Source organism: Agaricus bisporus, assembly GCF_000300575.1.
Source record: "Agaricus bisporus var. bisporus H97 unplaced genomic scaffold AGABI2scaffold_13, whole genome shotgun sequence".
NCBI lineage: Eukaryota > Fungi > Basidiomycota > Agaricomycetes > Agaricales > Agaricaceae > Agaricus > Agaricus bisporus.
The window spans coordinates 606,518-627,659 of record NW_006267348.1 but is presented as its reverse complement, the minus strand read 5'-3'; the positions used below and the strand labels follow the sequence as shown (position 1 = coordinate 627,659).

Genomic DNA, 21,142 nt, shown 5'->3' with positions numbered 1-21,142 from the left:
GATTGAAAACGGCGAACAAGAAGCTCCAGCCCACACGGAGGAGCTTTTTGATAGTTTGCGGAACAATTTCGGAGATGCGGATGAGGAGAGTACGGCAGTAGGAAAGTTGAGGTTGATTGAGCAAGGAAGTAAAAGTGCGGAGGAGCATGTGCAGGAGTTCAAGCGAATCGCTCGGGATAGTGGATATGAGGGACGAGCCCTCATCGAAGAATTCAAAAGAAGTTTGTCTGGAAGGATCAGGAAGGCGTTGATGGAATCAGAGAACCCACCAACTACCATCAGGAGTTGGTACGAGAGGAGCATGAAGTTGGATAGGCAGTGGAGACAGGCGAAGGCGGAGGAAGACTACTATCGGCGGGGGCAAGCAAAGCCCCAAATACGAACCCATACCCCAAACAACACTTTCGTGAGGCCTCAGCCTCAACGTCGAGATCCCAACGCGATGGATGTCGACACCGCAGCAGGGCCCAGTCGAGGTCCTATCAAATGTTACAAGTGTGGGAAATTGGGGCATATGGCCAAGAACTGCTGGAGCAAGGCTCCGGCTCGAGATGTGCGAACGTTAGATGTGGACGAGCAGCGGGACTATTGGAAGAGGATGTTCGAGGAAGAGCAAAAGAATTTAAAAGAGTAAAGGAAGCCAAGTCTCCTCGTTGGACTTCCTACAACAAATTCAATGTACTATGTAACGAAATCAATGTTTGTGACACTGTACAAGAGGAGAATTTCCTCGTAAGGACAATTCGGCCTTTAAGGGAAATTAAGCTGAACGTGGGAGTAGAGAAGTTGGACACACATGATGGAGTAGGAGTACAGGCGTTGTTGGATAGTGGAGCAACGGGGATGTTTATGGATAAGACGTTCGCGGACGAAGAAGGGTTCAAGTTGGAACCTTTAGAAAGACCAATCCCGGTCAAAAACGTTGATGGAACGATCAATGCATCTGGGGCAGTAACTCACCGAGTAGTGGCAAACGTGTACTACAAAGGACATAAAGAAAGAGTACATTTCGAGATATGCGGCCTAGGAAAAAATAAGGTCATATTAGGAATGCCTTGGTTACAGATGCACAATCCGGAAATTGATTGGGAGAAAGGAGAGGTAAAGATGACCAGGTGCCCAGACGGGTGTGGGTACAAAGATAAAGGAAAAGCAAAAGAAAAACAAGAAGAAATACGAAGGATGGAGGAACCAAAGAAATCCACAAGGCAGTTGATGAAAGAAGCACGAGAGGAAGAAAAGAGGGAAAAGCCTGACATGTCACACAAGCAATATGCAGGTTGGAAATTAGTTTCCTTCCCAAAGAAATCAAATTGGGGAACGGTGTTGCAGTATAGATGCGAGGAGTGTGGAACCCAAACGTCGGAACATTTGCTGAGCAAACACAAATGCCCAGCAATGGAGGAAATAGCCTTAGACGAATTTGGGATGCCATATGAAGGAAGTGATGACGAAGAGGAAGGGCCAACTATGGCCAAGATAGAAGCGTATGAAGAGGAGCAAAAAGAAATCAGAGATGAGGAAGAAAGATACGAACGGGTGAACAAGGCAGTAGGGAGATTCACCACTCCCAGGAACATCATCGAAGGAATCGCACTAGGAGTCGAGGCGGCATTTGCCAGGGAATTGGCACGTAACAGGCGTGCTAATGGTGGAGCTGAGGGGTTGGCACAACAACCCAAAGAGAAAGCTGAGGGGTGGGCGAAATCACCCGGTGACGTGGCTGACCGATTAAATGGGGAAAAGGCAGAACGTCTAGAAGAAGATAACAGCAAGACAGCCACCGCGGGACAAGCGGGGGCTGGACAGGTACGTCCTAAACGAATAAGCGCCCAAAGGAAAAATAGAAGTAGAGAGGAAGAAGGACAACTAGAGATGTGGGTAAGAGGAATGACAGAAGAGATGCCGGAAGAAGAAGAAATTCGAAGCATAGACTCAGTAGAGCAAGTGGTACCAAGACGGTTCCACAAGTTCCTTAAAGTATTCAAACAAAAGGAATCAGAAAGAATGCCTACTAGGAAACCATGGGATCATGCTATCGAATTAAAGGAAGATTTCAAACCCAAGAAAGGGAAAATATACCCCTTATCGCCAAACGAAAGAGAAGAAGTCCAAGCATTCATCAAGGACCAACTCCGAAAGGGGTATATTAGACCTTCGAAATCTCCCCAAACCTCACCGGTATTTTTTGTGCCGAAGAAAGATGGAAAGAAGCGGATGGTACAGGACTATCGATTTTTGAATGATTGGACAATTAAGAACAATTATCCTTTACCTTTAATTTCTGAACTTATAGACACTATGGGTAGTAAACGATTATTCTCTAAGATAGATTTACGATGGGGTTATAATAACATTAGGATAAAAGAAGGAGACGAGTGGAAGTTAGAGGAGGGATTAGTACTGAAGGAAGGAAAAGTCTATGTGCCGAAAGATGAGACGTTAAGGACCAAGATCATTCGACTACATCACGATACTCCCATTGCTGGACACGGAGGACAATGGAAGACAGTAGAAATGGTAACACGCAATTACTGGTGGCCAGGCGTCACTAAGCAAGTCCAGAAGTACATAGAGGGATGCGACCAATGTCAACGAAACAAGAATCGACCAACACCGCCGGCAGGAAAATTAATGCCGAACCCTATTCCCACCAAACCATGGGCCGACGTATCCGTCGACTTCATAGTAAAATTACCAGAGTCACAGGGAATGGACTCAATTCTGGTAGTGTGTGATCGATTCAGTAAAATGGCTCACTTCATCCCAACTACGGAAACGACATCAGCGCTAGGACTAGCTAAGCTGTTCAGGGATCACGTATGGAAGTTGCATGGATTACCAGAAACGGTGATCTCAGATAGGGGACCGCAATTTGCTGCAGACTTTACAAAGGAGTTGAATAAAATGTTGGGAATCGACACTAGGTTATCTACGGCGTTTCACCCACAGACGGATGGCCAAACCGAACGAACCAATCAAGAACTAGAGCAATACCTCCGATCATTTGTTGATCACAGACAAACTGATTGGCCTGATTGGCTAGCAACGGCAGAGTTTTCCTATAACAATAAAGAACAATCATCAACAAAGGAAACTCCATTTATGGTCAACGTGGGAAGACATCCAAGAACTGGCTTTGATCTTCGACGACAAGGCAATCACCCGGCGGCAGCGGACTTTGCGGACCGCATGAAACTTCAACACGAGGAAACTCAAGCGGCCCTAAAAAAGGCACAAGACGACATGCGGAGGTATGCGGATAGAAGCAGAGGAGAAGCGGTTAAGTACAAAGTAGGAGATAAAGTTCTATTGGCTACCCGGGACCTTCAAATCCAGGGACGACCTACCCGGAAACTTACGGAAAAGTTCATCGGACCATATACCATCAAGAAGATCATTTCCCCCAACGCAGTGGAAATAGATCTTCCCCGATCTATTCGGATTCATCCGGTGGTTAACGTCAGCCGAATAGTACTATATCGAGAACAAGTGGATGGACAAGGAAGTAGACCGGCACCGGCCGTAGAAATAGAAGGAGAACAGGAGTGGGAAGTGGAGAAAATCCTTAACGCAAAATGGCTCCGCGGAAAGAAGCGGTACTTAGTACGATGGAAAGGGTATACGGCAGAAGCAGACTCGTGGGAACCCGAGGAAAACTTGGCTAACGCCAAAGAATTGATTACTGAATTCCACCAACTCTATGGGGAACTCAATAGGATACAGCACGTTCTACGTGACACCGGGTTCCAAGAAAGGGAACTACCTAATCGATTTACAGCCAAGACTTTATTCGGATGGGATGACAAACAGTTTGATGCCGAATATCTTAAGAAGTTGGAACGAAATTGGCGAACGTGGAGGTCTTGAAGGGTCGTCTCCGGAGGAGCCGACTTTAAGGAGGGGGTACTGTTAGAACTTTGCCAGAATGTCACGGCGTCACGCTGTCACATCTGTCACATATTTTATTATGTAATAATTTCCCTCTGCTGCTACAGTTCGATGGAGGCTAAACTATCGGCATACTGCTAAAATGGCACAAATTACAGATCTACCAATTGAGCTTATCGATCTTATCTTTTCTTTTCTACCTCCGAACCATGCGGAGCAAGTACAATGGCGGAGGAGGGCAGCGGCTATAGGGAGAGAAGCAAGGCCGGTAGGTTGGCGCCTATCAGGCCATCAGTGTAGGGAATGCGGGAGAACGACGTTAGCAATGTGGGACGCGGAGGAGGATAAAGAGTGGGTAATACAGAGGTGGTCAGCGTGGGGGGCTCGGTATTGGGAACTATCCGGGTTCTTCATACTATGTCCGTGTGATGCGTTGTTAGGTAACTACTTCGGGCATCAATGGTTTGTGTGAGTAGAATACCGGTTTAAGAGTTGTTTGTACTTGTGGACACTTTTATGGTTTGTTTAGTGTTGTTGACGTTTTTATGATCAATTTACTTTTGTTTACTTACTTCTTACTCCACTCTTCTTTTCTCATGTCAAATGTATAATTAGGTTACTTTCCCATACGTACTTCTTTTCCCATGTCAATATATAAATAGTTACCTAGGGTAGTTGGTCTGTGCGCCATAGTCTAGGTATATAAAGTAGGTAGAAACTTGTAGAAGACTCCGTCGAGTTCTCTTAGGTTCACGCCTAATATAACTTTTGTCACTCTCCTCTATAGTTCTTAAGTTCAGGTGTGACCTGTGACATCTCAGTCACAGTCGCCCTAACAACACCCGTCTGGGCACCTGGTCATCTTTACCTCTCCTTTCTCCCAATCGATTTCAGGGTTATGCATCTGTAGCCAAGGCATTCCTAATATGACCTTGTTTTTGCCTAGGCCACATATCTCGAAGTGTACTCTTTCCTTGTGTCCTTTGTAGTATACGTTGGCAACCACTCGATGTGTTACTGCCCCAGATGCGTTGATTGTTCCATCAACATTCTTGACCGGGATTGGTCTTTCTAAAGGTTCCAGCTTGAACCCTTCTTCCTCTGCAAACACTTTATCCATGAACATTCCTGTCGCTCCACTATCCAACAACGCCTGTACTCCTACTCCATCATGTGTGTCCAATTTTTCTACCCCCACATTCAGCTTAATTTCCCTTAAAGGTCGTATTGTCCTTACAAGGAAACTCTCCTCTTGTACGGTGTCCAAAACATTGATTTCGTTACATAGTACATCAAATTTGTTATAGGAAGTCAAACGAGGAGACTTTGCTTCCTTTACTCTTTTAAATTCTTCTGTTCCTCCTCGAACATCCTCTTCCAATAGTCCCGCTGCTCGTCCACATCTAATGTTCGCACATCTCGAGCCGGAGCCTTGCTCCAGCAATTCTTCGCCATATGGCCCAACTTTCCACACTTGTAACACTTGATAGGACCTCGACTGGGTCCTGCGGCGGTGTCGACATCCATCGCGTTGGGATCTCGACGTTGAGGCTGTGGCCTCACGAAAGTGTTGTTGGAAGTGTGGGTTCGTAGTTGGGGCTTAGCTTGCCCCCGCCGATAGTAGTCTTCCTCCGCCTTTGCTTGCCTCCACTGCCTATCCAACTTCATGCTCCTCTCGTACCAACTCCTGATGGTAGTTGGTGGGTTCTCTGACTCCATCAGTGCCTTCCTAATCCTTCCTGATAAACTTCTCTTGAATTCTTCGATGAGGGCTCGTCCCTCGTATCCGCTGTCTCGTGCTATCCTTTTGAACTCCTGTACATGCTCTTCTGCGCTTTTGCTTCCTTGCTCGATCAATCTCAACTTCCCTACTGCCGTACTCTCCTCATCTGCATCTCCGAAATTGTTTCGCAGACTATCAAAAAGCTCCTCCATGTGGGCTGGAGCTTCTTCTTCACCACCTTCGATCATCTCCATAATGTTTTCCTTCCATGATTCTGCAGCTCCTCCTTGTACATATGACAATATCCACGTAATCTGATCTCCTTGTAACCTGCCTACCATCTTCAAACTTAAATAAATCTTGCATGCTGTTATAAAGCCACTCAGCTCCTTCCCATCTCCTGAGAATATTTTTGGTCTTGCCACATCAATTTGTGGCGGGACTACTTGGACGATGGGAGTTTCTCCGTCGTCCCCTGCTGGTCCTGGTGGACCTGGTGGACCCGGTTGCGGGTTGTTCTGCAGCTGGGCGAGTTGCTGCTGCAGTTGGGCGATGAGGGTGTGCTGAGCGTTCAGCTGATTGATTATTTCTTGGGGGTTGGCCATTTCTGGCTCGTGGTATTCGGGGGGAGGTGGTTGATATAGGGGTAGGGGGGATACAGACGGTTGCCGTTGTTCTGGTTCGGATTCCTCGGATTGGGATTCCGAGGCGGATTCTTCTTCTTCCTCAGATTCAGAGGAAGGTACTCGGAATGTTCCGGGCGGTAGTCGATGAGAAATTTTGAAGAAGGTGAGGGAGGTCTTTTCCTGTCACCTGGTGCGTATCCACCAATCCAATGAAGCCAATAGCCTGCTTCACTTGGATGTGTATACAAAAGAAAAAGTTTTTATTCAAGAAGTGCCGCACTGGCGAAGGGAAAGACTACTGCCCTAGATAATGTTATATACGAAGACGGATCTTCACACTAATCTAGACACGCACTTAATGTGGCAATGTCAATCCTCTGCGTGTACCACTTGACAATGCAAGCGCAGCACAAGGTTTATACAAGAAGTTACAAATGGGGTAGTACAGGGATAGAAAATAACACCACACAGTATGGTAGGTCTCGTCTTATCGATGGTCTGTGTTAAACCACTGATGTCCACGGCGCACGTTGTGTTTATGCGCAGACACCCCTTAAGCCTAGGGACCGGCTATGTGTGTGGCGGCCGCGATGGCGCGCAGAGAGTAGAGGGCGAGTAGAGAGTAAAAGATAGGGAGGGCACTGTGCTGTGCGATCCCTGGAGTAGTCGAGTTCTACTGTTAGGGCGACTGTGACTGAGATGTCACAGGTCACACCTGAACTTAAGAACTATAGAGGAAAGTGACAAAAGTTATATTAGGCGTGAACCTAAGTAATTTCCTATCAACGCATTGCACGGACATAGTATGAAGAACCCTGCTAGTTCCCAATACCTAGCCCCCCACGCTGACCATCTCTGGATTACCCACGCCTTTCCCTCTTCCGCGTCCCACATTGCTAACGTCATCCTTCCGCATATTCTACACTGGTGACCGGATAGGTTCCAGTCCGTTGGCCTAGGTTCCCTCCCTATGGCCGCTGCCCTCCTCCGCCATTGTACTTGCTCCGCATGATTCGGAGGTAAGAAAGATAAGATTAAATCAACGAGTTCAATTGGTAGATCTGTAGCTTGCGCCATTTTAGCAGTATGCCGATAGTTTAGCCTCCGTCGAACTGTAGCAGCAGAGGGAAATTATTACATAATAAAATATGTGACAGATGTGACAGCGTGACGCCGTGACATTCTGGCAAGGTTCTAACAATCTGCGTGTGCGTAGTATCCGTTTGTTTGTCTGATAACTCTGCCCAACCTGACATATTCTGCTGCAACGGGACAGGTTCGTAGACGGCAGTCGTTCTTTTTACAAAAGTGGCAGGACTGATCCGAAGATTGGGTGTGTGAAAAGGAATGTTGGGTGGTTGACATAGGAACACTAGCTGTGTGCGTAACAGTCGTATTCATTGTGAATCGAGATGGAGACGGAAGTTTATCAGTGAGAGTTGGTGCGATAACAAAAAGTTGGGCATAGGCAACTGCGTAGGCATCATCTTTGACGTTGAGTTGAAGGAGTTTCCTCGTGAGTTCTTCAACCTGTGATTCCTTCCCCTTTTCTTCAAACTTGACTTTCTTCGTCCTAACCTCTTCCTTGGCCTTTTTCTTCTTCTTCCGTTTTTCATATTCACTTTCCTCGGAATCTGATTCCGACTCCTCCGATGTTTCCGACTCCTCACTTGACTCCTCACTACTAGTTTCGGCCCTTTTCTTCTTCCCTTTCTTCTTCAACATTTTCGCCAATCCACCCCGAGCTGCTGCCTTCCTCAACACAAATCTTCCCGCCTCCATAGCTTTTCCTGTCTCTGGTACCTGATCACTCTCGAAAGTAGCATCTCGAGCCTCCAAACGATCACAGATTTCATATCGAAGGTTGCGTGGTATGCCTTTCCAAAAGTATTCGTTGAATTGCTTTTCTGATATAACATGCGCATCAACGAGATCCGCAGCGATAATCCAGAGTTTCCGAAAATATGCATCCAAATCTTCTTCATCTTCCATCTTTCCCTTTACCGACTTCTTGATGAATTTGCTAAGCTGTCTGACTGTTGGCTTGTCATCGAGGAGTGTCTTCGAGTATGCACCAAGTATGTCCTTCTTCAACTTCTCATAGCTCGTTCCATACCCCTCCAATCTTTTCCAGAATTGCTTTGTTTCCTTGTCCACGTACTTCACTATCACCTTCGCCTTTTCTTTCGACAGCAACCCACATTTTTCTGCCAATTCCTCAAACTCCTCCAAGAACTCCTTCAACTCCTCGGGATTTCGAGAATCAAAATCTGGGGCTCGCCTGGATCCCGGGGTTGGCATTACAAACATATTGGTAGTCGTTGACATAGGAAATGATCTTAGTTGTGGACTGATATCAAATTGGTCGAGTAATTCCTTCCGTGCGTGGCCTCGTAACGTCTCTTCTTTGTCTTTAGGTACTTCTTTAGCTTTCTTTGGTCGTGGGATTTGTGATGATGTAGACGGTAGTGTGGCTTTGGAATATGATCGTTGACGAGTTTTTAGAGTTTCGGGTGCGCCGTATGACTGTGTGTCTTCCGACGTGGTGGGAATAAGGACAAGGGGCAAAGAGGATAGTGACAACTATCCCCTCGCGGTGGGCTCCAATATGTGGGGTTGACTTCGAGTTCGAGAGGGGATATGTTGCCGAGAGATGGAGGGAGAGTTTCGAGTAACAGAAATAAGTTTTCGATGAGAGAAATTAATAAGATTGAATTAAGCTGAGTTGAGGATACAGGAATGAGATTGAGAGCAAGAAAATGAGATGCCTAACTACGAATTAAGAGGCAGTTTATATAGGTTTTACTCTAGGTCCAAGCACGAGTGGCATGAGCCACCGAAAACATAACAAGAAAACACGGAAACCCGCCGAGTGCACCAGTGCACGCCGATGGTCGACGCGTCATCAGCGTGTGAGCGTGCACGGTCCACGCGTCGTGCACTCTGATGCTCTTTCCCCTTCTAGCCGAGCCACTTCCCCCACACAGTTCATAAACCAAAAATAGCTCTAGTCGAATACGAGTACTTACAAAGAGAATGGAAAGGAGACTAATCATAAGAACACGAAAAGAAGTAACACTTTCCCAAAGCAACCATAACAAAAAAAAAACAGTTCCTCATCAACTATTTAAAAGAGTCTCCTCTTCTTTATAATACCACCATCTTCCAACCCATCTTTCAATCTCTTGACGCCTCTAACAATGACCGACCCAACATCCGCTACAGTCTGCGTAACGTATTCCAAAACTGTTGGTTGAGCTGGCGGAGCGACTGCCTGTGCTCGTTTAGGCAATGGTTTAATTGCCCGAGCACTCCTGCTATATCGTTTCGGACGCCGAATAGGGAAAAGTGGCAGCATACGATGCTGATGTCGGGGTTGCTCATCTAGAGCCGGCGATACCTGTGTTGTTGTAGGTGTCGGCTCAAAGACATATGGTCGATAATAATCCAAAAACTGTTGAACTTGCGCATCCCAATCCGTTCTCTGATGCATGATAGAGGGCGCATTCATAGGATAGATTACAGGTATTCTCGAAACACGAGGATATCGAAGAACTGGGTACTGAAATCTTGGTGGGATGGACTTTTCCGAATCGGTAGAGTACGTTATTGATGGGAAGGTTATGCCGTATTGCATGAATTCTTCAGCTGAAACGAGGCCTGTGCGTCTTCCCAAAAGAAGTTTATGCAAGAGCGATTTTGGAGGAGTTGGAGTGTAGTGATAGAATTGGATGTCTGACTGAGGGCCACCGTAAACTCTATCAAAGGCCAATATGTAAGAGTACATGACGATGCATGATACTGCAAGGATGGAGTCCATCAGCCTTTGAGATTCGAGATATGGTGGCGGGGTAGGAATGCTGTTGATACTGGAGGACGGAGTAGTGGAAGGGGAGATCGGAGATTGTTGAGGGGAAGGGATGCTGGGGCCATGGATGGCGGCCTGTGAGGAAACAGCAGCACTGGTTGAAGGTGTCCTGTTCATGAACAACAAAGCGTTACTCGAGTCGGAAGTGAAAAAAGAGAGCCACTTACTGCTGATGCTGATCCGAAGATTCATTTGATGTCATGGACACGTCGGCTAGTACACTAGTATCGGAGAGTTGATGTTGTAGTGGTTGATTCATCCTTGTGGCGAGAGTTCGTCGAGCACTTTTAAGATGAAGTGAAGGCGCTGAGGGCATATCAATTACTCGTGGTAGAAAAGGATTTTCGAGCAACGAAGTGTAGTCCGGGGTAGCGATGACAAGAGTCCGGAGAGGCAAAACAGGATGCAGAGTTGAACTCAGCAACGAGGTGGCCATGTTGATTTTATAACAGAGAATGAGTCACGCGGCACCAATTTACGGGCACTGCTGTGCAACGTGCACTCGCATCGTGCACGGGGATACCAAAAGGATATTTCCACCGAGCACCAATCGAAAGCCAAGCGCAGTTTTCAATTGATTTTATGCTTTACCACGCCCCATAATGTAGGGTCCATCACGCTTGAAGTAACAAGGGAGTCGGTCCATTTTGCCAAAAAGAGCCAGCCGGGAAGAAAAGTGACGTAGTCCGTGATTTCGCGACCCAAATTGTCCAGTCCTTTTGGTAAACGTCGAGTTCTGTGAGAGTTTGCCACATTATCCCGAATAGCTTGGCACTCCTCGGCTTGAAGACGTGAATGCAGTTGCTGGCCGCCGAGTAATGAGGACCACAAAAAGAAGAACGGCATGAGAGAAGGGAACAATGCGGCCAGGTGGATTCTCGGCACAACCCTAAAGGCAAGTCCAGCGGCGGCTCCTCAAAAGAATAGCATGGATATGTCACAGGGACGATCACCACAAAACTCAGAATACAAAGGAGGGCAGGAGATTGTCGTTAGGCCAGGTCTCTCTCATTGTTTGGTCGAGAAAGCGAATTTTGTCAGGATCAATATGTCACTAATAATAGACACGTCTTTTGTGTTACACATGTCACAATAATGGTCCAAGCCCGACATGCCGGTTTGCGGTCCATCCACTTTACTCCATCGTACGATACCTTTCAAGAATAAAATCGAGTGTTGTTCAATAATTCATCGATAAACTGTTTAAAAAATCTTCAAGTATCAACCAGCAAACGGATATTGTAGTACCAAAAAGAATCGAAAAGATGACATTTCTGTTCCGAAAAAAACGCTAACGACATAAATATAAGAAAGGGAGAGAGAGAATTCAAAAGGAGGGTCTAAAACAGAAAAGAAACACAAAAAAAGGGTGTTTAAGAGAATATGGCGAAAGGGCGACAATGTATGATATTGGTAAAAGGACGACTTTTATTTTATGAAAATTTCCATCTGTTCCCGCAGTTGGTGCATCTGTAAAGTAATTATTAGCTTGACGAACATAAAGAAGAAAGAATAGTCGGACGTTACGAATGTCTAGAGGTAAAAAAAGAAATCAGTAAGATTATGATTGGACACGGGAAAGTGTGAGGACGAACAGTCATAGGCTCATCGGCACTGCGTGTTTGAGCTTGACGATATCGGCATTGACGTTGTTTGCATCGCCCGCATTGGAATGCATCTGTCTCTGCCGCTTGTTCTGCAGCGGACAAAGATTTGAAAAGATTTTCTTCTTTGATTTTTCTATCGGCTGCCTTTCGTTCTTCTGAAGCCATATCCTAAAGGGAAATGCGTGAGGTTGTATATAATGAATGTATAATACGGGTTGTCTCGCACCTCGCTGGTCATCTTGGCAAGTTTCTCCACGGGAACATCGCCACTAATGACATTCTCTCGAAAACCTGGATTGTTCTTGTCTTTGAGATTGACAAACAGCGAGCGGATTTTTTGTTTGTAAGCTGCTGTAGTACCACCATTGTCATGATGAACACATTTTTCCACCCCTCGTGCTCGTGATAAGATAAGTTCGACAGCTAATTTGAAGTTTTGATTATTACCTCGGGCAGTTGGGACCCTGGGAAAAGGAACTTACGGGCGGACGAATCGTTTACGAGAGCATCATAAACCAGCTCGATGCATTTATCTCTGGTTGTGTCGCCAGTCCCTCCTTTGACGCCATCCAGTTTAGCTGAACGACCGTTTGGTTTTCCGCTAGTCATAGTCGGTGTCACTGGCGTGCTGATATTGCTAGACATTTTGCGTTCTACGAGGGATGTCAAGATAGGCTGGAGGAATGTGAAAGTGTTGCCACACACCAGGTTTGCCGTTCTGCTGTGGCTTTGGTGTGCCGCCGTTGGCTAGTTTTTCCTTTTCAACGGCGGATTTCCACTTTTTGACGATTTCTTTTGCGTTATCTGCGACCTCTTTTGAGGCATGGGAACGCAGTTTCCCTACCGCGAGACCGGCCTTGGTTTCCTGGGGAAGATGAGCGTGATGTGTGGTTAGAGAGGAAGTAGAAGACGCACTCGTAGAATAGACTCTGTGACATTCTGCTGTGTTTTAAGGATGTTGAGGACGCCGACGATATCCTGTCATATGAGGGGTAAGCGAGAGAAAGGACTTGACGGGATTGACATGGGTCACCGAGGGCGAGGGGGCGCTCTGGAGCTGTTTTACAAGTTTTCTGAGCTCTACTGGGTCGGTCATCGCTCGCTCACTATATACCCTCACTCTCTCTCGTCGTAGTCAATGGACAACCAGTGGACACGTCAACACAGCCAAACACCCCCTCCCTCCTTCCCACATGGCTGCCACATTGCCCCCCCTCGACCCTCTCTTCAGGCGCAGCGCAAAGCGCACCTGGGATGTCTTTGCCTCAGAGCCCGACGCTGGCCTCGCCGACGAGGACGACAGGTCTGTTTTTTCACACCAAAACAAAAATGGTCTACTGATGTCTCCAACCCAGTGCTCGACTTCGGGTTGCTGTCAAGATGCGGGATGAATACGCGCAGTACAAGGAACTGCCAGCTGCTCTGATGTCGCAACAAGGCCCCGTTGGTCCAGCGCAGCCCCGAAAAATGATCACGGCTGGACGTGAGTTACTTTACCCAGAAATACCCCACACTACACGACTCATTACCACTTAGCTGCCGATACGACCACCTCAAAGGCTATCACAGCCCTCGACAAGACACCCAAGCAACAGCCCTCTACCTTTGCCTCTCACTCAAAACTCTCCCAAGCCCTCACTCTCCACAAAACCATCCGGACAGTCAAGCCTACATATCACCCTCCATGGAAACTCATGCGCGTCATTTCGGGTCATTTGGGATGGGTTCGCAGTGTTGCCGTTGAGCCAGGCAACAAGTGGTTTGCAACGGGAGCCGGCGACAGAGTAATCAAAATCTGGGATTTGGCCTCTGGCGAGTTGAAGCTCTCACTAACTGGCCATATTTCCACCGTGCGTGGGTTGGCAGTATCACCACGACATCCCTATCTGTTCTCATGTGGAGAAGACAAAGTACGTCGTTGCTAATGGCGAGCTACACCTTGTCTTATACTTTCTTAGATGGTCAAGTGTTGGGACTTGGAAGCCAACAAGGTCATTCGTCACTACCATGGTCACCTTTCTGGTGTATATGCACTTGCTCTACATCCAACATTAGACGTTCTGGTCACCTCTGGCCGTGATGCGTCCGCTCGGGTATGGGACATGCGGACCAAGGCTCAAGTCCATCTTCTCTCAGGTCATACTGCAACTGTTGCAGATGTACGCTGTCAAGATTCCGACCCCCAAGTCATCACCAGTAGTATGGATTCAACAATCAGGTCAGCCCTCTCCTCACTTTCTATATATAATACACCTCTAATCATTGAATTTACGCTTTAGATTATGGGACCTTGCGGCTGGAAAGTCGATAACGACGCTTACACATCATAAAAAATCTGTCAGATCTTTGACAATACACCCGACAGAGTACACCTTTGCTTCGGGTTCCGCGGGTGGCAATAATATCAAGAAATGGAAGTGTCCTGAAGGCGCATTTGTATTCAACTTTGGGGGACATAACGCCATAATTAACACGTTATCTGTTAACTCTGAAGGAGTCTTCTTTTCTGGAGGTATGTCGTTATTCAAATTTATGAAATTCTTCTCCGTGTTACTCGTAATTCGGTGCTGAAGCGAACATGTTGCGATACTTTATCTAATGCTACTCTTTCACAGCCGACAATGGTAGCATGACCTTTTGGGATTGGAATTCCGGGACTCCCTTCCAGAGTATGGACGATATTCCTCAATCAGGCTCTCTTGAAGCAGAAGCCGGTCTTTTCTGTTCGACCTTTGATCATACTGGGACGAGATTGATTACTGGGTGTGCTGATAAAACTATCAAGGTGCGTTCTTTTATCATTATATCTGCTGTTCATTTTTTTCTGATGTGGGTTGGCCTGTATTTAGATTTATGCTGAACAGTCAGCTTGAATGCTTGGGTTGTTGAGTGAGAGAGATCTTTGATTTGACTAGTTTTTCGTCGATAGTCTATATATAGTGTAGTTTTTAGATTAAACCTTTGGAGATGGGTGGCGATATCTTTAAAAGCTAAAGAGGCAAAGGCCTTTCGGGGATTGTTGCCAGCTTCTGCGTAATTACCATGTAGATACTTGATTGTTGGGCATAAGTGGGTTACTACGAAATGCAGTAGCTAGTCAATACGGTTATCAGGCATAAAGCTACGCATCCTGGTTTTGGATTTTTGTAGTTGCCGGATTTTGATGGGCTTTTGAATGTGACCAGCGTACAAGGTTTTAGAGTTTGTAGACTGATTTTTTCTATATCATTAAGCTTTGGGATAACCAAGACCAGATGTGATCAATAATCGATATGCACATACTTACTCATACTTACTGTCCATATGTCGGCTCTAAATTTGAATTTGCTGATGGTGCCTAAGTTAAGTTTGTCACTGGTGTTTCCGCCTTCATCGGCCATTATCATTATAGGCTTGGTCTATATCAGCCTCTTCCCCGCAAAGGTTATACACGGTTGAGATTGTGTATTTCACCCATTGAGAAGTTGGAGAGTGACCGGTATTTTTCTCGAGGGCCCACGGAGAGAGGTTCCCAGTGGAAGCCATGTAACGGTATTAGGATTCCGTTGTGAAGTGGATTTGAATTGGTGATGAAGCGAGTTATAAACCTGAATGTTGAACGTTCAATTCCGGGGGTAATTAATTAAAAAAATCAGAGTTAGAGTATTTCTTCATCGATATATGATACTCTCTTGGATGGATTGGAACAAGGTTCATATCGAGGTTGACTCGCCACTGGGTCTCACACGGTCTGCCACCGCTGAGTTAACAATTTGATCACACTGCGCCTCGTGCCTGGAGTTGAATGTGTTGTTGATATTACCCAAAATATTACGCTGTGGTGTTACATGAGTAGCCTGTTGATCTTCTTTTTCATTCGACATTTTCGAAACTTCGAATTGGAATGCGAAGCCATTCTATCTATTGCGTCGCCAAGTCGAAGTTTGATGATGCTGATATGTATACACCCAATATAGTGGGCAATGTCAGCAGACACCAGGTGGTGAGTAATCCTTGTGGCCGGGCGACTTGTAAACGTTTAAACCTGCGGGTTAAAGCGCTCTAACCAATTGTACGCCATTTGTAAGGTCGATTTCAATCCAATGAAGAGGAAACAACGCACTGTAGCTGACTTGAGCTTGGGCTTGTAAGCTGTCAGGTTAGGTAAAAATAAACAATTAACACGCGCTCAGGGTAAATTGTGACTTCCTTATTCGAACCTGATGGGGGTATATATTAGCGACGTATTAGCGACGTCCTCCCCCGTTGAAACCCCTGTTTTCCCATCTATCCCTCCATGACCACCGTCTCGCAGAATCCTACAAAGTATGACTCTCGCTACGTCAAGTCAGCAGACGGCACAGAGATCTATGCAGATGCATGCGGGAACCGTTCTCCGAATTCTCCAGTTCTCGTCTTGATTCACGGTGCTTTTATGGTCAAAGGCGCATTTGACCCCATCATTGAGGATCCCAAATGGACGTCTAGTGTATTCTTTGTAAGCTTGACAGGGGTATAGCGGAAGCAAGGCTAAAACTTTCTTGATGATAGGTGCGATACGATACACGTGGGCACGGTAGAAGCGGCAAATCCACTGCGGAGGAAGCATGGGAATCCAAACGATTTTCAGAGGATTTCGAAGCTGTTTGCAGTGAATTCAATGTTAGAGAAGCTTATGTGCTGGGATGGAGTATTGGTTGTGCGTCATTGTTCAATACCGCGAGATACTACAACGCTAATGGGACACTAGCTGCTCAGTTTGTGGATATCATGAGCTATAACACCACGGTTCGGATAAATGGCTTCATCAGCGTCGCAGGAGCTATATACCTCGATCCTTCCGTTGCCAAACGTACTGCCAGACCCTTGGTATTTGAATGCGCGGCGGCACTCACAGCTCCTTCTTCAACCGACGTCTTCCAAGAAGGTTTACTAAATTTCCTTCATTTATGTTCTGATAAACTTCCGACCGACCTCTTCCGCGTTTTACTGGAGGGAATGGTCCTTCAACCACGAGCAGCAGCTGTATGGGTGCACAAACGAAAACAAGACCCTGAGAAAATGCTAGAGGCGGCCCGAGCTGGGAAGCTGCCACTTTTGGCTATCGGTGGCGGAAAGGATAAATTCTTGGATGAGGATGGATTCAAAGCAACATATGAAGAATTGGGATGGCAGAGGATGACCTACCGACATTTGGAAGACGCGGACCATGTTCCGTGGGTGTCTTCTCCAGAAGAATTCAGAGATGTCGTATTAGCGTGGCTCAGGGAGTTGCAACCTAGTGCTGAAGAAACAGTGGAAGGTGGTTTTTTTCCTCGGCTAAAAAATCTCTTGAATTGGATGATGTCGCGTTAAACTCTTCCGTCTAATGGAAGTAGACGCGCTTAGGAGAGTCATTCACGCATGAAGGCAAATCTATGGAGTTGGAGACAACGCTCTGGACCGAGATGCTGGCAGAGGGAGATTTTTCTCACCACGTACTCTTCATTTCAGGCCTCTGGCGCTGTTAAAGCAGCCTTCTTTCACCACCTCTACGGATCTTCTAATCGAACCCTGTATTAACGTTGTTCTCGTTATCTCTCCACTGGTGAATTACTGAGTGTCAATTGCCTGTTGTTCAAGTTGGGAAGAACGATTGACGAAAAACTCCGGGTAAACATTCAATCGCAAAAGTCACCCATCTCGCTTCCACTTTCGCGCTGGTTCAACTCGCGCATTATAGTGCGCCACTGTTACTTCATTTTGTAATGTTGTCTTTAAGGAGTGTACGGCTCAATTTGGGTAAAGTGGTCGGTTCTTCAAGCTTTGGAAACCAACAGTGCTTCCACTGGCAGCACTCGGACCTGGCTACATCTACCTGGCTTCAATTTCAGAAATCTAAAATTCAGCGTCTCTGAATCTCTGATACTATCGTTCAGGCGAATCTTAGAGAAGCCACTCTATCCGGATCTCAATTACACGATTCAAGGCGGTTACTACTAAAAAGCTAACAGCGTTGGACAATATTGACTGGCGATGAGACAAAGGTAGTGAGGAGATTGCGTCAGGGGACGATAGAGGGAAAGATGGAGCGAAAGGCTGAATATTGTCGTCGAAGATCAGGGTGCTCTCGATTGTCTACACCACCCGCAAGGTCTACATGATCTGGTCGTCTTGGTTTGAGTATGTTAGACAATGCAGTGACGGCGCCCGAGACATCGAGGTCGTTAAACAATCGAGTGCCAGTAGTCGATATTCCCTTTCAAGAAAATCAATTGCTATATGCGGTCTTGTTGAGTGTTTTGAAGACGTCGAGCTGAAATGCCTCTATACGTTTACACAAGTAGATTCAGCCAGACCTCTGTTCAAAATTGCGGAGTGAATAAGAAGCGTGAGCATAAGTCGTTATCTTCGCAAAATAAAACCTGAGCGGAGTTATATACCTTTCGGGCCACAGCGAAAAGGATGATGGTGGGCATTGCGGCATTATGTCAGAATGGCAGCCCACCCTAGGCCCGCTACCGTTTGAACCAACATCTTTCATTGTCAACGAACCATTCATTTTCTGATTTTTTTCTCAATATGCCCATGTTTGATAGAGCGAGCAACGTCGTCGTTCACAACGGTACTTTTATGGACATCGGTCAAATTGTTCATGGCCAAAGTGGTAAGTAGTACAGTACTCAAGTATTCACTATGACGCATTGACCATCGATACCATGCTGAAGGAGTCGACATTTTGCGGGAGGCTTCCATTCCAGAGGCTGCATATGACTCCGAGGCACGTCATCCTGCACCGTCATGCTTTCCTGGAACTCGTACACAATATATCGAAGACATCATCCAATGGGCCACTTCGGATGATTCAACTTTCCCCTTACATTGGGTTATGGGTCCAGCTGGGGTCGGAAAGTCAGCAGTTGCTCAGACTAGTAGTGAACGGCTGAAAGAGTCGGGTCAGCTTGGTGCGGCATTCTTCTTCGGTGGCGCCGGTGGATATGACCGGCCACACACTCGCCTATTCACATCGGTGGCCTACCAACTCTCCACGGAAATCCCAGACTACCACGAAATCATCGACCGAGCGGTCTCTCATGACAAGACTCTCATCACGAAGAATATGTCGACACAGTTCAACTCGCTCATTGTGAATCCTTTGAGAGAGCTGCAAGCGAGAGGCAAGCAAGTCGAGAGGAGGGCGATAATAATTGACGGGTTGGACGAGTGTGAAAACGTGGATGCACAGTGCGAACTCATCGAGATCATTGCGGAGTCTTCGCGTAACCGTACTACCCCCTTTCGCTGGGCCTTCTTCAGCCGCCCCGAGCCACACATTGAAGCCATGTTCTCCGAGGCCAGCGTTTCTTCTATTTGTCGTACAGCTGTTCTTCAAGTTTCTCGAACCGTCGATGGAGAGATCGAGAGTTACCTGAGGGGTGGGTTCGACAATATTGTCCGGCGTCGTAATATCTCGATGCCTTCACCATGGCCCACGGACAAGGATATTAGGAAGGTAGTGGAAGCGTCGGCGGGTCTATTCATCTACGCAGCCACTGTCCTTCGATTTGTCGAAAATTCTCGGTCTTTGTGTTTGGAAGAGCCGCTGGAAACCGTTCTCAATATCATCTCTGAACGTCATACTATCTCGGGTACACCAACCCTTTTTGCCGAGATAGATGTACTGTACAACCTTATCATGCAGCGTGTTCCCAGCGGCGTACTTCCATCTGTGCAGCTCCTCTTCGCGGATATGCTTCTTGATGGGTACAAGGGTGTTTGGAGTGCGATAGAAGAAGGAAATTGCTTAGGATTCTCTGAAGTGGAGTTCAGGAACTTGTATAACCATGTCCGAGCTGTCGTGTGTTACCATGACATTAAACCATTGCCTGCTTTTGGCAATTCCTTCGACACCACCCGCCCCTTCGAAGTTGCAGATTCTGAAATCAAATGTCTCCTCGAAGACAAAGACCGGACAGCAGGAGGAGTTGTGTCGTTTTATCACAAATCTTTCCGGGACTTTCTATGTGATCCTTCTCGATCGGGGGCTTTCTGTGTCACTACTCCAGAGGTGCACGCAAAGTTATTCAACCATTATCACCAGATTCATCATGACTACTCACGCAGTTTCGTGATTCGCGGCACTGGTGAGCCTCAACGTGTAATGCACGTTTTACAAGTCCTGATAAATTAAACGTTTTCCAGGTCTAGAATTAGCCCCTGGTTTTCCTAGTTCTGCTGCTTCGCTTTCTTGGCCCTTTGCTGACCCTACTAGCGAGATTGCAAATTCTTACCTCAAAGCCAGAGTTTTTAATCGCATTGCTGCATCACTGTTTTCGCTGCTCAACACCAACGACTTAGATTCAACTTTGACAAAAAAGATTGTGGAGACTGATCATCGTACAGCAATGATCAACCGGTCTAGACTCTTCTCGGGATCCTTGGTCAGCTCTTATGCCTTTGGTGCTTATCGTATGATGAGGGTGGTCGGTGGAAGTATTTTTCGATACATACCGCCCTTCGCATTCTTTGAATTTGACTTGGAAATGTTCAGACGGGTGAGTTCAAATTTCGTTTGGGATGAAATCGTATATGTTCCCTGTCCTCATTAACCCGAACATCTAGAGAATCGAGCATCGCACCAAATTGAACCTCATTCAACCATATCACCCAACTCTTCTCTCAAAATGCAAGAGTTATTTCTCGCCGCATCTATCCAGAGATGAGCATTATTCTGGGTTGTATACATTCGGCCACGGAACGAAATCCCACTTTTGGTACTGGGAAATAAACCTCAAATTTGAGTATTATTTCGAGTTTGAGACGTGCGACCTTACGGAGGCAAGGAAAATACATTGGAGAGAAAAAGACAACCTCTTGGGCTTTTTCTCGGATTGTGACCTCTTGGACTTTGTCTTGCATGGCGATCGCCCGCTAATGGGGCTCGAGGACCGTGATGCGGCGGCATATTAACGACGAGGATAATTTTGAATTCCTTCCACTCCACCAAGTGAATGTCACCCAGTCACCACTCGAAGAGGAAAGGGAGAATTATAACGAGAGGTAGACCAAAGCGTCCTGACCATGGCAACCTACGACATTTATCAAAAAAGTTCAACGCGCTACTCCCCTCCACCAACATCTGTATTCAAGCGTAAATTTCACGAGCACCCACTTTCTTTACTTTCCCTGGCCGCATTTGCCTTCGAATGCAGGCAGTGAAAATAGTCGTTGGAAACCATTGCTAGGACAACTTGAAGCTGTCGCGAGACCGATAACCGATGAGATTCGAACGCGCTGCTCTACATGACCAGTGTCAGGCTACAGCGGTGCAACCGAGATCACTTGGGTCGACGAAGAGCAAAAACACTCAAGCAATATGGAGCCATCTGCCATGATAAATGTTGCGGCTGCGGCAAAAAAAAAAAAGGGAGAACAGAGAACTCGTCCAAACCCCTGGGAAAAGCATGCC

At 46.5% G+C, this 21,142-nt stretch overlaps 8 protein-coding genes across 8 annotated transcripts; 4 read left to right on the top strand and 4 right to left on the bottom strand.

Moving 5' to 3' along the window:
• Positions 1 to 250: 250 nt before the first annotated feature.
• On the top strand, positions 251 to 706 carry AGABI2DRAFT_211545 (hypothetical protein; the record flags this gene model as incomplete). Its single annotated transcript, XM_006456459.1, has 1 exon — positions 251 to 706. One exon carries the CDS (start codon positions 251 to 253, stop codon positions 632 to 634), a length of 384 nt encoding a protein of 127 aa, XP_006456522.1. The 3' UTR covers positions 635 to 706.
• Positions 707 to 5,226: 4,520 nt separating this feature from the next.
• Positions 5,227 to 5,610, bottom strand: AGABI2DRAFT_78288 (hypothetical protein; the record flags this gene model as incomplete). Its single annotated transcript, XM_006456458.1, has 1 exon — positions 5,227 to 5,610. One exon carries the CDS (start codon positions 5,608 to 5,610, stop codon positions 5,227 to 5,229), a length of 384 nt encoding a protein of 127 aa, XP_006456521.1.
• A 1,824-nt stretch (positions 5,611 to 7,434) lies between these two features.
• AGABI2DRAFT_146337 (hypothetical protein) lies at positions 7,435 to 8,550 on the bottom strand (the record flags this gene model as incomplete). The annotated part of the gene is made up of 1 exon (XM_006456457.1): positions 7,435 to 8,550. The coding sequence occupies one exon, from the start codon at positions 8,548 to 8,550 to the stop codon at positions 7,435 to 7,437; it is 1,116 nt and encodes a 371-aa protein (XP_006456520.1).
• A 717-nt stretch (positions 8,551 to 9,267) lies between these two features.
• AGABI2DRAFT_195611 (hypothetical protein) lies at positions 9,268 to 10,629 on the bottom strand. The gene is made up of 2 exons (XM_006456456.1): positions 10,276 to 10,629; positions 9,268 to 10,217 (listed from the first exon to the last, which is right to left on the bottom strand). Exons 1-2 carry the CDS (start codon positions 10,542 to 10,544, stop codon positions 9,368 to 9,370), a joined length of 1,119 nt encoding a protein of 372 aa, XP_006456519.1. The 5' UTR covers positions 10,545 to 10,629; the 3' UTR covers positions 9,268 to 9,367.
• Positions 10,630 to 11,488: 859 nt separating this feature from the next.
• AGABI2DRAFT_195610 (hypothetical protein) lies at positions 11,489 to 12,969 on the bottom strand. The gene is made up of 8 exons (XM_006456455.1): positions 12,749 to 12,969; positions 12,631 to 12,693; positions 12,421 to 12,580; positions 12,198 to 12,368; positions 11,942 to 12,138; positions 11,704 to 11,883; positions 11,631 to 11,641; positions 11,489 to 11,578 (listed from the first exon to the last, which is right to left on the bottom strand). The coding sequence occupies exons 1-8, from the start codon at positions 12,809 to 12,811 to the stop codon at positions 11,542 to 11,544; spliced, it is 882 nt and encodes a 293-aa protein (XP_006456518.1). The 5' UTR covers positions 12,812 to 12,969; the 3' UTR covers positions 11,489 to 11,541.
• A 126-nt stretch (positions 12,970 to 13,095) lies between these two features.
• Positions 13,096 to 14,588, top strand: AGABI2DRAFT_146335 (hypothetical protein; the record flags this gene model as incomplete). Its single annotated transcript, XM_006456454.1, has 6 exons — positions 13,096 to 13,198; positions 13,252 to 13,625; positions 13,674 to 13,933; positions 13,995 to 14,227; positions 14,331 to 14,500; positions 14,565 to 14,588. 6 exons carry the CDS (start codon positions 13,096 to 13,098, stop codon positions 14,586 to 14,588), a joined length of 1,164 nt encoding a protein of 387 aa, XP_006456517.1.
• A 1,380-nt stretch (positions 14,589 to 15,968) lies between these two features.
• Positions 15,969 to 17,307, top strand: AGABI2DRAFT_195608 (hypothetical protein). The gene is made up of 3 exons (XM_006456453.1): positions 15,969 to 16,192; positions 16,246 to 16,393; positions 16,445 to 17,307. Exons 1-3 carry the CDS (start codon positions 15,992 to 15,994, stop codon positions 17,047 to 17,049), a joined length of 954 nt encoding a protein of 317 aa, XP_006456516.1. The 5' UTR covers positions 15,969 to 15,991; the 3' UTR covers positions 17,050 to 17,307.
• Positions 17,308 to 18,261: 954 nt separating this feature from the next.
• On the top strand, positions 18,262 to 20,643 carry AGABI2DRAFT_122413 (hypothetical protein; the record flags this gene model as incomplete). Its single annotated transcript, XM_006456452.1, has 4 exons — positions 18,262 to 18,340; positions 18,402 to 19,817; positions 19,876 to 20,228; positions 20,296 to 20,643. The coding sequence occupies 4 exons, from the start codon at positions 18,262 to 18,264 to the stop codon at positions 20,641 to 20,643; spliced, it is 2,196 nt and encodes a 731-aa protein (XP_006456515.1).
• Positions 20,644 to 21,142: the final 499 nt, after the last annotated feature.

Bases quoted from the DNA above. Each gene is read 5' to 3' on its own strand.
- AGABI2DRAFT_195611 (XM_006456456.1), bottom strand. From the start codon at position 10,544: ATGGCCACCTCGTTGCTGAGTTCAACTCTGCATCCTGTTTTGCCTCTC. The intron at 10,218-10,275 runs GTAAGTGGCTCT...GTTCATGAACAG, and splicing joins TCTTCGGATCAGCATCAGCA to GACACCTTCAACCAGTGCTG.
- AGABI2DRAFT_195610 (XM_006456455.1), bottom strand. From the start codon at position 12,811: ATGACCGACCCAGTAGAGCTCAGAAAACTTGTAAAACAGCTCCAGAGC. The intron at 12,694-12,748 runs GTGACCCATGTC...CTCATATGACAG, and splicing joins AGAGCGCCCCCTCGCCCTCG to GATATCGTCGGCGTCCTCAA. The intron at 12,369-12,420 runs GTGTGTGGCAAC...CATCCCTCGTAG, and splicing joins ACAGCAGAACGGCAAACCTG to AACGCAAAATGTCTAGCAAT.
- AGABI2DRAFT_195608 (XM_006456453.1), top strand. From the start codon at position 15,992: ATGACCACCGTCTCGCAGAATCCTACAAAGTATGACTCTCGCTACGTC. The intron at 16,193-16,245 runs GTAAGCTTGACA...TCTTGATGATAG, and splicing joins GGACGTCTAGTGTATTCTTT to GTGCGATACGATACACGTGG. The intron at 16,394-16,444 runs GTGCGTCATTGT...ATGGGACACTAG, and splicing joins GCTGGGATGGAGTATTGGTT to CTGCTCAGTTTGTGGATATC.